The sequence below is a fragment of the Spermophilus citellus genome (assembly GCF_964194105.1).
Source record: "Spermophilus citellus genome assembly, chromosome: 18".
Classification (NCBI taxonomy): Eukaryota; Metazoa; Chordata; class Mammalia; order Rodentia; family Sciuridae; genus Spermophilus; species Spermophilus citellus.
The window spans coordinates 3,206,081-3,223,956 of NC_138200.1; the positions used below are offsets into that span (position 1 = coordinate 3,206,081).

General features: G+C 58.5%; 1 protein-coding gene and 1 pseudogene across 2 annotated transcripts; one reads left to right on the plus strand and one right to left on the minus strand.

Annotated features, from left to right (window-relative positions):
• Positions 1-919: 919 nt before the first annotated feature.
• Positions 920-3,054, plus strand: LOC308637255 (leukocyte immunoglobulin-like receptor subfamily A member 6; annotated as a pseudogene). Its single transcript, XR_014024353.1, has 6 exons — positions 920-953; positions 1,130-1,165; positions 1,318-1,602; positions 1,731-2,033; positions 2,186-2,481; positions 2,744-3,054. The product of XR_014024353.1 is annotated as a leukocyte immunoglobulin-like receptor subfamily A member 6 (transcript).
• Positions 3,055-12,158: 9,104 nt separating this feature from the next.
• LOC308637600 (leukocyte-associated immunoglobulin-like receptor 2) lies at positions 12,159-17,656 on the minus strand. The gene is made up of 4 exons (XM_081274140.1): positions 17,538-17,656; positions 17,100-17,135; positions 15,211-15,540; positions 12,159-12,811 (listed from the first exon to the last, which is right to left on the minus strand). Exons 1-4 carry the CDS (start codon positions 17,569-17,571, stop codon positions 12,693-12,695), a joined length of 519 nt encoding a protein of 172 aa, XP_081130266.1. The 5' UTR covers positions 17,572-17,656; the 3' UTR covers positions 12,159-12,692.
• Between the last annotated feature and the right edge of the window lie 220 nt (positions 17,657-17,876).

Below are 17,876 nucleotides of genomic sequence, written 5' to 3' on the forward strand. Positions count from 1 at the left end.
AGGACACACAGGAAGTGATGAGCCAGGTAGAGCTCCCAAGACACCACAGGAGGGTCCCTCCCCACCTGGCACAGTGTGGAGCATTCAGTTTAGGATGAAGAGCATTTTCCTACAAGGACAGACAGGCTCCAGGGTTGGTGACGCCCACCTCAGCTCTCAGCCAAGCTGCTCTGTTGGTGGGACAGGCTGGAGTGAGGGACTCCAGAGCAGATGGGACAGATCGTTCCCCACACCCCAGAACAGAGCATTTCACGTGCAGCCCGGGGACCTGGCACAAGGAGGAGGGCTTGCTCCTTTCAGCTGCTGTGTCAGTCAGCTCTGCGCTACTGCAACAAAACACCAGAGACCACCAACTTAAACAGACCAGAGCTACTGAGGGAGGGGTTTGCTCCTGCACAGGCTGCGCCATGGTGGGCTGCACTGGGAAATCAGCCCTGAGCTCCTTCAGCTGGTCCAGCTCCCAGAGGGCAGGGTGCAGGCCTCCACCATGCTGGGCCTCTGCAGCCTGGCACCACCTGCCCAGTAGCTGATCATGTTTCACCTGGTCTAGGAGTGACCCCCACATTCCCTTCCTGGATCCTCTGAGGACATAATCCTGGGTTGGACTCAGCCTCTGTGGGGCTGACTCAGGTGGGGCCTGGGGCCTGGCCTGGCTGGGCAGCATCAAGGTCAGTATGGAAGGGCCTCAGGGTCGGGGGGGAACTCAGCTCTTTACTGAGATGTCTCCAAGGGGTGGGATCCCCCTGAGCCCTGCCCTGGGGAAACCAGAGACAGGACAGGAGGGGCCGTCCCCATCTGGTGGGTGCGCAGCTCTGGGGACAAGGGGCCAGCTGCAGCCCCTGCTTACCACTTCCGTGCTGTCTGACCTGCAGGGCCTGCACTCTCCTCTCTGGACGCTGGAGTCTTCAGAGCAGGCAGCATGAGGTCCACCCTGCCTGTCCTCCTCTGCCTCGGTCAGTGTTGGTTGGAGGGAGGGACACAGGCTGGGTGGGGTGGGTCCCAGGTGCCTGTTCACAGGGAGCCCTCAGGTCTTAGTCTCATATGGTACCAAATGGCTGCTGTGACCACCAGGATCAATAATCCTCCCCAACACTGAGATGCCAGCTCCTCACGGGGACATCTCTTCCAGGGCTGAGTCTGCAACAGAGCCCCCGGGGGTCTTCAGGTGAGTGCCCTGCAGCCTCCACGTCCTGCCCAGACTCAGCCCCTGGGGTCTCAGGAGAGAAGAGAGCAGCCTGGGCCGAGGGTGGTGACAAGGTAGGGCAGTGGGACCTGGGGTAGGGACAGGCCAGGACCCAGCCTCTGGTTTTCTTGCAGGGACCATCCCTAAGCCCATTCTGTGGGCGGAACCAGGCCCTGTCATTCCCCGTGGAAAGTCAGTGACCCTCTGGTGTCAGGGATCACAGGACGCCAAGTGGAACTGTCTCAGTAAGGAAAAACCCTGGAGCCCCACTTGCAGAAGACCCTTACAAGGTCCAGGGAACAGGGCCATGTTCCCCATCCCCACCATGAGTGCGCAGGATGCAGGAGGGTATCAATGCTACTATCAGAGCCCTGCTGGCTTCTCACAGAACAGTGAACGCCTAGAGCTGGTGGTGACAGGTGAGTGGACACTCAGGGGTCCCAGCCCCGGCTGTGCCTCAGGAAAGGGGTCTGCCCCCAGGTGTCCCTCTCACAGCCCATTAATGGTGGAGGAGGGAGCCATGAACACCTGCCTCCTTCTCTCCTAGGATTCTACAGCAAACCCAGGCTCTCAGCCCTGCCCAGCCCTGTGGTGACCTCAGGAGGGAACGTGACCCTCCAGTGTGGCTCATGGAAGGAATTTGACGGCTTTATTTTGGTGAAGGAAGGAGAACACCACCTCACCTGGACCCTGGACTCACAGCAAAAACCCAGTGGGCAGTTCCAGGCCCAGTTCCCCGTGGGGCCTGTTAAACCCACCGACAGGTAGACATTCACATGTTACGGCTATTTCAGGAGCAAACCCCAGGTGTGGTCAGAACCCAGTGACCCACTGGACCTCCTGGTCTCAGGTAAGGAATTCCCATCCTTCACTCCAATATTTGGTGAGGCTGCGACCTTGTGGGCAGAGACTCAGGGTGAGAGAGGGTGACCTGCAGGCAGGACGGGGAGAGGCAGGGGGTTGGCAGGATCCAGCCCTCAGCCCAGGCTCCTCTTCCTCTAGGGGTGTCCAGGAAGCCCTCCCTCCTGACCCAGCAGGCCCCTGTCCTGCCCCTGGAGAGAACCTGACCCTCCAGTGTCACACTGACATTGGCTATGACCAATTTGCTCTGTCCAAGGAGGGGGCACAGGACCTCCCCCAGCGCCCTGCCCAGCAGCCCCAGGCTGGGCTCTCTCAGGCCGACTTCCTGCTGGGCCCTGTGAGCAGCTCCCACGGGGGTCGGTACAGGTGCTACGGAGGACACAGCCTCTCCTCTGAGTGGTCAGCCCCCAGTGACCCCCTGGACATCCTGGTCTCATGTGAGGAACTCAGAGGGTGCAGTCAGGGACCCAGACTCCGCACAGCCCTGTTGGGGAGCCCCAGGAGGTGATGGGCAGGGTGAGGTGGGGTCTCAGGAGAGAGACAGGGAGGGGCAGAGAGGACAGAGACAGGGGGACACAGGGACAGGAAGAATCAGAGACAATGAGACAGACAGAGAGCACAGGGTCCTCAGAGAGAGGCCTGGGGAGGTCTCAGCTCAGAACAAGCTGGGGCCACCCTCACCCTCCTTCCTCTCTCTAGGACAGCTCCCTGTCACACCCTCCCTCTCAGTGCAGCCTGGTCCCACAGTGTCCTCAGGGGAGAACGTGACCCTGCTGTGTCAGTCACAGATCAAGATGGACACTTTCCTCCTGTGCAAGGAGGGGGCAGCTGATCCCCCCCTGCGTCTGAGAGCAGAGTACCGAGCCCCATGGTTCCAGGCAGAGTTCTCCATGAGAGCTGTGACCCCAGCCCTCAGGGGGACCTACAGGTGCTATGGCTCTCACAGCTCATTCCCCTACCTGCTGTCATGGCCCAGTGCCCCCCTGGACCTGGTCATCTCATGGGAGTGACCCCTGACCCCATCCTCTGTGAGCTCAAGGATTCCCCCAGGGCCCTGCCCAGGACAGCTCTGGGTGGGATGGGAGGGAGGGCCCTAGGGAGGGTCGGCCAGTGGGACTCACCCCTCAGAGAGGAGGGGCCAGCGGGGTCCTCCAGCCTGTGCACCCACCCACCACTGGAATCAGGAAGGTGCAGGTGGGCACAGGAGGGTCCTGGGGAGGCCAGGCAGGTGTAGGAGGATGGGCAGAGACAGTCCCCAGGGGCAGCCTGCACCCCTCACCCTCCTGTTCTCCTCATTTCCACGACCCTCTGGGGGAACCAGCCCCCCACCCTCAGGACCCAAGTCAACAGCTGGTGAGTCTCTGAGATCTCTGTACAGAAAGTCTTCTGCAATCTTAAGATTTTTAGAATCATCCTGAATTACAAAATCCAGTTGCAAATTCAGCCAAACTTGTGTACAAAGCATTGAAAGAGCATGGTCAGGGACCCCAGGGCCCAGGGCCCAGGACTCAGGGCTTGGAGGCGTGAGGGTGAGGTCCAGGCAGAGGTGACTCTGGGCCCAGCCTGGGGAGGAGCAGCCAGCTGAAGTGGGGGGCAGGCAGCCCAGCCCTCACCTCCCACCCACCCCAGGAGGCCCTGAGGACCAGCCCCTCACCCCCACGGACCCAGGACCCCAGAGTGGTGAGTGAGGGGCTCTGGTGGGAGGTGGGTTCCAGGGCAGGGCTGAGCTGAGGGGGAGCAGCCCCCTCTGGAGATGCTGACGGGGACCAGCCCCTCCCCTCTGGGCCTCAGTTTCTCCCAGGGCAGAGGAGAGGCCTGGCCCTGACCTTCAGGTGCCTCTCAGGCTGACCTTGGCTGTGCCCTGCTGGGAGAGGGGCCTGCAGGGAAGCTCCAGGACCTGAGTCTGCAGGGCCCTGTCCCCTCTGTGCAGTGACAGTGACAATGAGCAGGGGAGGGCTCAGGGCCATCGGGGGGTCAGGCTCTTTACCTCCAGCTCAGGGCTGAGCTCTGGGGGAGAGAAGGAGACTAGGAGTCAGACCCCCCAGTTCAGGCCCCGCTCTGCTACTTCCTGCTGGGGACCTGAGTGAGCCTCTGTGTCCTCATACCTTGGTGGGTGGATGGGGTGCTGGTGCCTGTCACATGATTGACAGTTGCAGGTGTCGTGCAGTTGCTCTGGGCTCAGCTGAACTTTGCTCCAACGTGACTCAGACCCAGTCCTGACCTCCCAGAGCACAGAGAGGGTGAAGGACCAGGGAGAGGAGCAGAGGGGACCCTGAGGACCAGGAAGGGCGCAGAGGGGCTCCAGAGAGTCCTGTGGTGAGAATGAGGCGAGGAGGTGGGTCCCAGGCAGGACGGGGCTCCGCATGTCACAGGCCCCTCCTCTACTTGGTTCTCAGGAGCCACTGAGACCATCAGCCCAGAACAGAACAGCTCAGACCCCAGCTCAGGGGAGTCGGGAGGATTCTCATCTATAGGACTGGACTCTGAGGGTCACATCCTGGCCAGGGGAGGTGGCTGCCCTGAGTGGACATGTGGGGATCCTGGCCTCCCCAACCTCTGACCTCTGTGTCCAATTCCCAGCCTCACCTCCCCAGGATTACACAGTGCAGAACCTCATCCGGATGGGCGTGGCTGGCCTGGTCCTGCTGGTCCTCGGGATCCTGCTGTTTCAGGCTCAGGACAGCCAGAGAGGGACCCAAGATGCAGCCAGGAGGTGAACAGGAGAGAACAGGGCACACTCAGAGTGCAGAGCTGGGAGACGAAGGACCCTCAGGAGTCTGAAGACCACCTGGACAGGTGGGGCTGCACCTGAGACTGTCCTGGCAGCAGAGGTGACTGGGTGCAGGACCAGCTGGGTGCTGGCTGCAGAGCCTTCCCCACCATGCTGTGCACACCCAGGGCTGGCCCACCGCTCTCTGCATCCTTCCACGCGCCAGTCCCCACTGGGAGCTGTGAAGATACCCCTGAAACACGGGACATGCAAGCCACAGGCTGGTGTCTGAGGGACTGTGTAACAGGTGCTGGTCCTGTGGACATGACTGTTGAAAAAGTCTCATTAAAACCCTGAGAGTCCTGCGGTGTGTTTGCTCTTACTGTCCATGTCCCTTCCTCCCACCCTCCACAGGCCGAAGTACCACCACGTCACCAGGTCCTGGTGCAAATCCAAATTCCTCTGCTCACTGCTGGAGTGTAGAGAAGTATCAACCTGCAATGTCACATAGAGTCACCTCCTGACATGGCTCCCTGGGTCCTGCAGGGTTTCTCTCTTCATGGAATCACTAGGTCATGCGCTGCCCATTGTGACAGAAACAGAGCTGTTTCAATGAAGGGACTTCAGAGTCCACTGATAGTTCAGAGACTATCAATGAAGGTAAGGCACCCACCAGGCCTTCCCTTCACTGGTAGTGCATGTGGTTGATGGCGTGCACTTTCCTGGCCCAGGACCTTGGCTTAGCATTTCAAGGCAGGTGGGCTGCAGGCAGAGCCCCTCAGCGTGGCCATGAGCAGCTGCTCTCTCCCTCCACCTTGAGGGGAACTCCCAGGGCAGAGCGTGGGGCGGGTGCTCTTTGCTCTCCTCCCTGCTCTGTCCCGGCCCTGGTCCTGCCCACCCAGTCTCTGCGTGGTCCTGCAGACCTGTGTCCGTCCCTCTGCAGGCGGGCTGGTGGCCATCGTCACCCTGGATTCCTGCACCTGAGCTCAGGTGATCAGTGGCTCTGCTGCCTGGTCTTGGGCGGCGTCTCTGAGTTCCTGGGTCTGGGGTCTGTGTCTGATGGTAACTGGGGACTCCCTGTCATTGTCCTCCCACTGGGTCTCTGTGTCCCCCTTTCTCCTCCTGGTGCTCAAGGTGCAGAGGTGACCCCTGTGTCCCTTGGTCCTGGAGGCTCTGACCTTGCAGTCCTGGTTCTTTTCCAGTCTTGAGGTTTCCGCTGCTGCAACCTCCAGCTGAGAGCTGCCTTCCTGGTGCCAATCCGAGCGCCCCTGAGGCCCTCCCCGTGTCCTGCCAGCCCTTCCGGCCTCTGGTGGCCCTCTAAGTCTCCTCCTGGGACGCCCGTCTGTTCTCGAGAGCTGCTCACTGTCAGCAGAGCCCCGGGCATCTCTGTGACTGTTTTAGATTCCTGTTCTCTCCACTCCCACCTCCCTGCCTGTGGGCTCCCAGGGTGGCCCTGTATTTCCAGCTGTGTTCTCCCCCTGGGGACACCTGGGGTCCACTTCCTGACCGCTCACCTGTGCTGGATAGGGTCAGCCCTAACAGACCCTTGAGAGGTGGGAGAGGTGCTGCAGCCCTCAGGGTCCTGACCACCCTTCCGCCCCCATTGCCCCTGGCCAGGGTTTCACCCTCTTTGTTGCAGAGGGTTAAGACGCCAGGGGATTGTGGCCTGCAGGCTCTGCAGCAGGGGCTGTCACTAACACTGGACATGTGCATACTTCTGAGGAAGCCCAGGTCCCTGCTGTGGCCCTGGCCCTGCCCGCCTCCTGCAGGCCTTGGGCTCCTCCTGTCCTACTGTTGCAGAAGACAAGCTGGTGGCCCTGGGTTCCTTCTGCAGCCCCCAGGGTGCACCTGGAGTCATCTCCTCTGGCCCAGTCCCTGGGCATCACCCCCTGGGGTGGCAGTTCCTATACATGGGCTTTTCAGGAAACCTAAGGGGTGCAGCTGGGCACGTGTCCAGCAGTGCACGGTCAGCTCTGTCTCTCCGTGAGCATGTGCCTGGACAGGGAGCTTCACAGTGCTTCTCAGGGTTTCTGTCCCACATAGGGGAGACCCGAGGGCTGCAGGGGGCAGGAGCTGGCCCATCCCGTCCAGGTCAGCCAGGCTCTGCTAAAGCCCCAGCAGGCGGGTTGTGCAGCTCCCTCTCCTGCAGAGCTGGGACAAGGGCAGAGCGCCCAGCATTGGGTCTTCAGTGGACACAGCAATCGTCCACCTGGACCCTGGGGACAAAGCCAGGATTCTCTCAGGTCCCAGCCTCGCCACCCCATCTCCTAAGGAGGTTTGCAGATTAACCAGGACGGAGCCCCTCCATGCTCCCTGCACCGCTGACCCAGATCCTCTGTGGAGAGGGTTTGTGAGAACCTCCTCAGGACGAGGAAACGGAGGGCCAGACGAGGGTGTCCCTGTCACAGGTACATGGGCAGGCGATGAGGACCACCAGGGGGTTTCCCCTGCTGCCAGGTATTGAACCTAAGGTGTCCTCTCCCACTAAGCTCTCCCCCAGGCTGAGCCTCTTGCTCAGTTTCTCAGGACCTCACTAAATTGCTGAGGTGGCCTCAAACTTGTCATCCTGCTGCCTCCGTCTCCAGAGATGCTGGGATTGCAGGGTAACCAGGAAGTTCTACAGATCAGCTTCTGCAAAGCCGGAGCTCACACTCACTGTTGTTCCCCAGATGTGACATGCAAAGGGTGGAGGTAGCAATGGGGCCCAAGGGGACATGCAGTGCAGAGAACAGGGGTGGGGGGTGCTGGAGGGAAAAAGGGAAGTGGATGAGGCCAAAGTTCAGCAGAAAACAAACCACACTCCAGAGTCTTTAAAGAGACTTGTTATTTATTTATATATTTGTACCAGGGATTGAACCCAGGGGGGCTTTATCAGGGAGCCACATCCCCAGTCTTTATATATTTTATTTTGAGACAGGATCTCACTAAGTTGCTTAGGCCACTAAGTTGCTGAGGCTGGCCTTGATCTTGCCATCCTCCTGCCTCAACCTCCTGAGCTACAAGAATTACAGCCCTGGGCCACCATGCCCGGCTCTTGTTATTTCCCTGCGTCTCTGTGCTCATCCCCAGCAGGAAGCGCCAGGTGAGCTGCACAGCCAGGTGCTCAGGCTCTGCTGCTCTGCCCTCCCCTGAAGAGGGAGCCTGCGTCTCCCCAGAAGCATCTCCAGGGCTGGGGGATGACTGCCCTGGCAAGGGGCTCACCACCCTGTGCCCTGGACAGCCTGCAGGGGAGATGGAGCCCCAGGGAGGCCCTGAGAGGGGAGGCCCAGCCCTGGGTCACTCTCACCTGGAAGGGTCTGGCTCAGGAGGGCAGCAGGTGTATTTGGTGCTGTGTCCCCTGGAGGGATGAGGACAGATCAGACAGACCGTGGGGGTGGACAGAGGAGACCCCACTCTGTCTGAAGGGCCTGCAGAGACACTGCATCCTGAGATGGCCACATTCCTAGGAAAACAACACCATGCTGGGAGGTGGGCTGTCCCCTTCCTGTGGGGCTGCAGGAGCCACAGCCCAGGAGGGAAGAGCTGGCCCCAAGGGCTGCTTAGTTCCCCTCTCCTGACACAGAGCTGTGGCCAGGGCAGCCCCAGCAGGGGGCACCAGGCTTCCTCCCTCCCCTGGCACAGCAGGGCCTTTGCTGTGTGTCCTGCAGGCCCCTGGCTGAGCTCCTGGAGGTCAGTGTCATGATCTAGGGATGCACTGTCCTGAGCGCCCCTTTAGGGTTCAAGTGTCAGCATTGCCCACAGGTGGCCGCCACAATTTTTCAACCACTGCGTTTCCTCTGCTGCACAAGGAACTAAACCAAAACTTCTCCAAAGACATACCAAAGGCCAAAAATAATACAATGTAAGCCCACCCTGCTGCACTTCTCTAGCCAGCAGGGAGAGGCAGCTGCACTAAGGTTCCACCTCACTCTCTCAGTATGTCCCTCATGCGGGTAACTACAGTGATACATTCTTTCTTTTTTTTTTTTTTTTTTTTTTTTTTTATTGGTTGTTCACAACATTACAAAGCTCTTGACATATTATATTTCATACATTAGATTGACATGGGTTATGAACTCCCAATTTTACCCCAAATGCAGATTGCAGAATCACGTCAGTTACACATCCACAATTTTACATAATGCCATATTAGTGACTGTTGTATTCTGCTACCTTTCCTATCCCCTACTATCCCCCCTCCCCTCCCCTCCCATCTTCTCTCTCTACCCCAGTGATACATTCTTTCTAATTAAAAAAATTTAAACTGTGTCTGTCTTTCACTTTTTGATGTCTCTATTGCTGTGACTTAAAGTTCTAGTTCACTGTTCTCTTCTACTGCAGTGATCAACTAACATCTGGATTATATTTTTATTCTATGGCAGCTATTATAGGTAGAAGTTCCATTTAGTCACTCACACACACACACACACACACACCCCGTTTCCAACAACTCCTACTTATTTGTTAAATTTTGAAAATACTGAGTACAGTTATAATAAATAGTTGGGGTTTGGTTTGGGGCTGGGATTGACCCCAGGGCCTCACACGTGCAAGGCATGTGCTCTCCCACTGAGCCACCCCCTCAGCCCCTGTAACAAGGTTTTTACTGTCTTCCTTTACCAAACCAACATCCTGGTACTTCAGCTGGTACCACACAGAGAGCCAGCAACCCCAGGACCTCAGCAAAGGCCAGGTCTCATGAGACCAACCCCAGGTCAGTTTCTGTGGACGGGTGCTGTGGTTCCTCCCTGCTGCCCGTCTGGTCATGACTGATGGGAGGCCAGACAGTGTTCCCTTACTCTGTAGGGGCTGGACGTGTTCCTGTCGGTGCTCTGAAGCTCTGTTCTAGAACTAGGACAAGAGCCTGGGAAGCAGTCTGATCCTCTAGGTATTATTGCCATAAGCCAAACTAGAGCTGCCTCCACCTAGAGGTGCCCAGTCCTCCCCTCTACAGCAGGCCCCTCTGCACTCCTATACTAACGTTCCTTCCACCGTCCAGGGGGGGTTCCTGTCTGGCTGGGAAGAAAACCTGGCCCTGGCCCTGGCCCTGCACAGCACCAATAACACCTTTTTCTGCTCCTGTTCAGTGGTACTTTCCTCCTGAGGGGAACTTCCTGAAGCGCATGTGCGGATCAGAACTCTGAGGTTCCTTCAGGGATCCTCCACGGTCTCAGTTCTCTCTGAGCAGCTCTCCCCTCCCCTGCACTCTCTCCTGGGAACTCCAGCTGCCTGGGTCTCCCGTGATGTTCTGCTCCACTCAGCAGCTCAGAAAATACGTCTCAGTCCCCATCCCTGCGATGAAACCTAGACATTCTCTCAGGGCAGTGGGCTTGGGCCATTCTAGGGCAACTTCTCTGATTCCTCTTGCTCAGGGTCCCTGTCTCTTGTCACTTGAGGTCTATGGCCTTAGGAAGCTTTCCTTTAAAAAATGCCTGGGACCCAGGCCTGCTCCAGATGACCTCCACTGGACCCTTCACTGGCCATCCCTCAGAGACACAGGCTCAGGACTGGCCCTGCAGAGTGAGACTCCATGTCCACCCCAGGGACTCATGCAGCAGGCCTCCCTCAGTGCTGCAGACTTGGCTCATGGCCCACTGAGATCCAGGGTGGCCCCTGTGCATCCAGGCCTCAGAGGAGCCACAGTCCCAGATACAAGGACTTACTTACACATCAGTCAATATGCCCATCCTGTGGCAATAGGCTGGTCCACGGCCCAGACGCTAGGACCCCCACCTACAGACCCCGGGACAGGTAAGTTTGCACAGAGACTCCAACAGCAAACCCACATGAAGTCCCCACCATCAGACCCACCTGGAGTCTCTAGGTGGGTTTGCTGGTAAATGGGTTTTCTTGACAAAACCTATATCTAAGGACTGGAATGTGTGCCTACTTCTTCAAATGTGCAGACACCAGTGAAGGACCTAAGAATCATGAAGAGTCAGAGACACATGGCATCCCCATGGAACTGAGTAATGGACCAGGAACTGACCCTGAGGAAATGGAGACCTGCAAACTGCCTGGGGGAAAACAAAACAATTATCCTCAAGGAGCCCAGTGGGCCACAGGAGGAAAGCCAGTCAAAATCAGGAAAATAATGTACACACAGAAAATCAGAAAGTCCAACAAAGAAATGAAAGCCATGAAGAGGAAGCAAAGAGACAGTCTGGAGATAAAGAACACAGGGACTGAAGTGGAAATTCTAGAGAGAGCTTCACCAGCAGACTTCACAGAGTAGGAGACAGAGCCAGTGACCGCGAAGCCAAGACGTTGGAAGTGACCCAGGGGTAGAAAGGAAAAAAGACACAAAGGAATGAGGGAAATCTATGGGACACCATCAAGTGGACATGGTACAATTACTATGAGTCTTAGCAGGAGCCGAGAAAGAGAGAAGAGCAGAGAGCTATTTAAATACATAAGGAAGACAAATCCCCAAACCCAGAGAGAGAAATGAACATCCAGATGTGCAAAGAGGGAAAAACCCGACATGGAAGAAACACCCAGAGATATTCACCAAGAGGCTGCATGATCAAACTCTCAAAGTCAGAGACAACTCCACAAGCAGCAAGTGAGAAGCGATTCACCCCATACATAGGAACCCCAGAAAGACAGCCAAGAGGTTTCTCAGCAGCAATCTTGCAGGGAGGAAAGATTGGGATGATTTCTTCAAAGTGCTGGAGAGAAAAAAAGCCAACAAGACCGCCGTCACCATTGAGACTTTCCTTCAGGAGTGAAGGGGAGAGGGAATCTCCAGAAAAATACAGTTGTAGGAAGTAATCACCACTCTATTTGCCTTTCAAAAAATGTTAGGTGGAGGTCTCCAAGTAAAACGTTGCACATTAACTGAAAGGATGAAGGTACAAACTCTCTGCAAAGGCAAAAATGCAGACTAGTTCAGAAAGTCTGATGCCATCATGGTTTTGGACATGCCATTTTAACTCAAGATTAAGGCTTGAAACATGAGTGTATTTTTATAAAAACACAATCACCATGATAATTTCCTCTTGTAACAAGAGGAAGAGTGGTACTAAGAAAGAACAAGAACATCAGAAAAGAATTAACAAAATAGGTATAGTAAGTTCTTTCTTATAACAATTACATTGAATGTAAATGAATTAAATTCTCTGATCAAAACACCCAGTAATACTGAGACTTTGAAACATAAGGTACAACTACACACAGCCAATCAGAGACTCCCTGTAGCTCTCAGGACCCACATGGGCAGAGAGTGATGGGACAGAGGGATTCCATGCAAATAGAAACCTAAAGTGAGAAGAAATACCAACGCCATGTCAGGCAGAAAACACTTTCAGTCCAAAACGGTCAGGGGAGACAAAGTCTGGGGGACAAGGGTCAATTCATCAAAGCGGATGTATGTTTTGGGGCCTGTGTGGCTAAGGCTGGGGTCAGGTAGACTTTCTGGGAAAGGCAGGGCTGGGGACAAGTTCCTGATTCCCAGCAGGCAGCTGCAAATGTCCTGTGGGGAGCTGAGACATCCCAACCTGGAGGTCATTGCTCAGGTGAGAGAGGGAAGCCCCAACTGCTGACCTCACCAAGGCAGGACGGAGACATTGAGGAAATGGCCCTCGCTTGTCATGGGAGCTGGTAGAGCAATAAAGGAGGAGGAGGAGGACAGTGGAGGGGAGGGACATGAACAGGGAAGTGGTACAGGATCATGCACCAAGAGGGACGGAAGACCAGGAAGGTGTGGAGCCAGGGCCCAGGTGCTGGGTGTCCAGCGTGGAGGCCATCCTGGGACACGGGAGCTGACACCAAGGGAGGCTGGGATGTGTCCACGCGGCTCCCTGGTGCAGGTCGAGGACGTGTACAGACGCAGGAGAGTGTCCAGGTCCAGAGTGCACAGTCATTGGTGGCCTCTGGGTCCCTGGGGCCCACATGGGCTGAGTCCTGTGGGCATCTCCCCTGGGCCCTGGGGTCAGGCTGTCTGGAGGAGGCTCTCTTCTATGAACTGAGCCAGCTGTGCCAAGCTTCTCCCAGAATTACCCCCAGGGCCACCAAGACCAGCCCAGCCAGGCCCAGGCGGACACAGTTCAGTGCCCTGTAGTTCTGGGGGGTGGAGGCTGGAAGCAGAAGGACACGGCAGACTGTCAGGACAGGTCATTGGCAGGTGGACAAGACCCAACCCGGGGCCCTGAAATAGGAGCCACTCCCCACTTTCCAGGCCAGAACCTGTCCTCGTGGGCACTACCCCATGCAGAGTCCCAGGTGACCTACTGTGGGGCAGCTCACTCCTGTGGGTGGGGGCTGATGTCACGAGGGACTCCTAGGAGTCAGAGGCTGGTGAAGGGCTGGGCAGCCTCTCCCCTAGGCTGACCGTGGCCTCCTGAGCCCTTCTCCTGACTGTCCTGTCATTGGGATCACCCTGCCCCACCTCCCCTGCGCCCTGTGTCCCTCCCAGGTCTCCCAGTGAACAGGAGGGCCCTGGGGACAGGGGACTGGAGCACACACAGCTGCCTTTGATCAAACTCAGCTCCAAGTCCAAGGCCAAGGCCACCTGGAGAAAACGGGGGACGAGCAGCCTCTGCCACATGAGGATGAGAGGGGAGCTCAGGGCCTGGTGGTGCCCACAGCCCACTGTGAGAACCAGCCATGGGAGGGCAGAGTGTGACCCTGGGCTGGACCAGGGCTGTCTCTGCTCTGCCAGTTCATCCAGCTCGACGTCTGCTGGACCTTTGAGTGTCCCCATCCCTCCTCTCAGCCCAAACCCCAGCATCTGAGGCCTTGGGAAAGGGGTCAGGGTGGTTGACCCCTGTGTGTGCGTCCCTAGGGCAGGATGGAGGGACTCTGCTGGCCCTTCACTGGGTGACCCTCCTCCCCCAACACCCAGGGTCACCTGGGGACACAGTGCTGAGCTACAGTGAGCAGGACCCAGAGTGCATGGGGCTGGGGTCCCCAGGTGCATCCCCAGCCCAGTGCACCCTGGAGCTGACCTCCTGAGCTGGTGATTGACAGAGCTCTGGGTCTGCAGGTCCCAATGGAGTCTCAGTGCACAGGACCGTGACACGTCACCTCACAGACACGGGGGAAGCCCTGACAGGACCAGGGTCCCCACAGCATGGGGACAGGGAGGGGGTGACCGAGGGTCCACACAGGGTCCCCTCCTCCTGGAAGGTTCAGGCAAACAGCAGAGGGGGCAGGTGGGACTGATCCACCCAGACAGCTGGACCAACAGGACAGACAGCGGGGGACACTCCACCCCGTCACATGGACAGGGAGGCAGAGGTGACCATGATGGTCTGGGGACAGGATGGGGTGGGCGTCTGCGTGACCACTCCACACCTTGTCACCTGCCAGGAGCCACGTCCCTGCCTGGGGCCACATCCTGAGAGGTGCAGGGTGTGTCGTGGCCCCTTCCCACCAGGTGCCTGCTCACCTGTGGAGATCACGGTGGTCTCTACAGAGCTGACCTGCTTTACACCAGTCCCTGTGTGCCTGCCTGGGGCACAGGTGGAGTCACACACCTGAGGTCTCTGGGCTCCTGTGGGCCATCCCTCACCCCCCACAGTGTCCTCTAACTCCTGCCTGGGCCCTCTCCTGTACCCTGGATTATGGTGACCTTTGCAGAACCCCAGGGTGGGCAAGGAGACCTGGGGACCCAGGTGGCACCTGAGCTGATCCTGCTGTGCACCCACCAGCACTCACCAGCTCGTCCTGGTCATGGGCAGACAGGGTGGGTAGCCTCACCAGGACACAGGGTCAGGAGGTCTGGGCACTGACCTCACCTAGGGGCCACTGTGCCACCAGTAAGTACCCAGGATACTAGGGACCTGTCAGAGCCTCAGGATAAACTAGTGAGTGCCCCCAGAACTGACTGGGGCCCCACCCCTGGACACTGTGCATCTGGCCCACCCCTGGACACTGTGCATCTGGCCCACCCCTGGACACTGTGCATCTGGCCCCCAGGATGTCTGGGCTACAGCAGAATTCACAGAGAAGGGAGAGAAGACTTGGCTATAAATGGACAGTGGCCCCTGTCCCTCTCTGGGATGGGCTGATCCTCCTGGACACTAACCAGACTGAGCACACACAGGACATGGACCACCACATCCCAAAGCTTCCCCAGTGCCCCTTCCAGCCCAGGTCAGGGCCAACCCTGGGCCAGGTGACCTGCCCAGTGGGAGGGGACTACACCAGATGTCACCCTCAGCCACCCAGGCTCTGGCCCCGTGGGGAGGACAGTGAACCCTCCATCTGAGTGAAGAGACACTGTTCTGGAAGGGGTCTGCCCCCAGCCATCTCTGGGGACCCCTCCCCACCCAGCAGCAGGGCCGGCTCCATGCCCACCCCATGCTGGACCTGTGCCCAGGTCACACAAAGTGGCCATGAGACCAGGGCTCCAGGGACCTCAGGGAATGAGGGCTGAGGGACACTGTGCAGAGGGAGGGGCCTGGGGGCAGGTGGGGCCGTAGACTGTGGACAGGATGGCAGCTGGGACAGGGTCCAGGACCTGGGGACCAACCTGATGGCTGAGCTGGGACTGGGGTGGGGGCCTGGGTGACGTCCTCCCCGCTCAGAACCAGCCTCAAGTCGTCACTGAGCTCAGACCACGTGGACTTTAGGTAGAGGCAGTGATAACGCCCAGCAGTGTCCTCACTCATGGAGGGGAACAGGAACCTGGCCTCTCGCTCAGAAGGTGAACTGTTCTTCTTATTCCAGATCTGGGATCTTCCCTCCTTCTCCAGGCGAAAGTCCTCAAACCCAGCAGGGGCCTGGCACACGATGGTCACGGGCCTCCCCCGGGGGATCACAGAGCCTGGCTCAGCAGAGATGGAGGGTCTGGGCAGGGCCCCTGGGACAAAGCAGACAGTGGCTCAGTGTCCACTGGGAGGAGTGGCTGAGCCACAGACTGAATTCAGGTGCACAGCCCAGGGTTCTTGGGCAGTTTACAGATCTGTGCAGCTGCGGTCACTCTGTGGCTTCACAGTTATCCTCCTCCCTGCATCCTCTCCCTGGGCTCATCTCCTGGGTCTCCCTCCCTGTGTCCCCTCCCTGTGTCCCCTCCCTATTTCCCTACGTAATGTCCCCTCCCTCTGTCCTCCCTGGGTCCCCTCCCTCTGTCCCCTCCCTGTGTCCCCTCCCTCTGTCCTCCCTGTGTCCCCTCCCTCTGTCCCCTTTCTGTGTCCCCTCCCTGTGTCCTCCCTGTGTCCCCTTCCTCTGTCCCCTCCCTCTGTCCCCTCCCTGTGTCCTCCCTGTTTCCCCCTCCCTGTGTCCCCTCCCTCTGTCCTCCTCCCTGGGTCCCCTCCCTCTGTCCCCTCCCTCTGTCCACTCCCTGTGTCCTTCCTGTGTCCCCTTCCTCTGTCCCCTCCCAGTGTCCCCTCCTGTGCCCATCCTCCCTGCTGTGGCAGCTGCTCTCCCACCTGGTGAGGAGGACCTGACCCCAGGTACATCCTGCCTGGCTTGGGGTCCCCAGGGAGCCTGGACATCCTGGCCCTGCTGTGTCTGTGCCCACCCCTCCCTGCCCTGGGCCAGGTCCAGGGGCCTCTGCTGAGCCTCTGCCTCGGGGTGTCCTCTACACTGTCCCCTCCTTCTCAGCCTGTTAGCACTTGCTGGCTGGTCACCTGCTGCACAGCTGGCCTCCTGCTCAGACCCCTCTGCCCACTGGAATGTCCCACCCTTGGGCCCACCCAGGCCATCTCCTCCCCTCATCTCCCTCAGTCCTTGTCCCTTGTCTGTCCACTCAGAGCCCCTCTGTGTGCTGCAGGAGCAGGAGAGGCACAGACACAGCCTCCTGGGGAGGGGGGATGGGCAGGTGGAGACCCTGTCCAGGTCCGTAGCTGTGACCCTGCACAAGTGTCCCTGGGCACATTAGGGCACAGAGGAGGTGACACTGTGCTCCGTGGGACATGGGGCACCTGGCTGAGACCTAGGACAGGTTTAGGGCCCCTGCCCCACCCACAGGGCCCAGGGTGGGAGAAGCCCAGGTGCCTGTCACTCAGGACACTGCAGCCAGAGGTGGAGGGAGTCCAGGGGCCTCTTGGAGGGCAGCCACTGGCCTGCGTGGGGACTGTGGCTGGTAACAGTGTGGGCTGCACAACTGCTGAGGGGCAGGAACGGACGCTCTCCACCAACACGGGTAAGTGGGAGAGGCCAGGCCTGCTGACCCCACCTACCCACTCCCAGATGGGGCGTCAGAGCATCCTGCTGCGTCCCCAGACACACAGCCACCATGTCAGGGGAGAGCACGGTGCTCAGCCCAGGAAACCACAGGAGACAGGCAGAGACACAGGGACTGATGAGGACCACCCTGGGGTTGCCCACGCGTGGGACACTGTTAAGGTCCCAGGCTCCTGGATCCACATGCCCCTGTCCACAGCTGCCCTGGGAGGAGGCCCTGGGTCCTGCACTCACCCTCCTGTGCGTGGATCGCCTGGCCCAGGCAGAGCCCTGGAAGAGAAGCCCAGTGAGAAGAGCGCCCCGGTTCCCCCAGAGCTGGGCCAGCAGGGCCTGGTGGAGCCTGGGCACTCAGCCTCCCTGCTTCCCAGGCCACCTGCTCCCAGGGTCAGGGTTCCCTTCTTCCTGCTCTGGGGTGACTGCGAGACCTCCAGGTCCCCTTCCAAGAGGCTCTCTGCTGCCCAGTCCTTCCCAAGGCTGGGCCTGTCCCCAACACAGGTGTCTGCCTCTAGGACCCAGTGCTCCTGGTCACACTGAGCCTGGGCAGAGGTGAGGGGCAGCCCCGGGGGAGGACACAGAGTCTGCTGGGTTGGCTGGGCTCAGGCCTGTGCAGGGAAGGGACCTGTTCCTGCCCTGTCACCTCCCCCCATCTAGTCCCCACCTTCCAGGACTCACCAAGGGCCAGGAGGGCAATGGAGCAGGGGGCCATGGCTCAGGCTCCTGCAGCCTCCCTGTCGGGAGCTGGGCCCCACAGAGGACACAGGGGACAGGATGTGCTGGCTGGGCCCCTCTGGGGTGTCTACATAATGCCCCACAGAAAGAGGAAGAGGTCGCTGCCTCCCTTCCTCTTCCCACAGTGACAGAGGGAGGCCTCGGCTGCTGGGACATTGAGTAAGTTATAATAACTTACATGAGTAAGTTATTACTTTTTCGGGTGTTATATTTTTTCGGTTATTTAATATTGTTTTTATTTATTTCCTATTGAAAGAGAAGCTGGCAAAGATTTTGTCACAT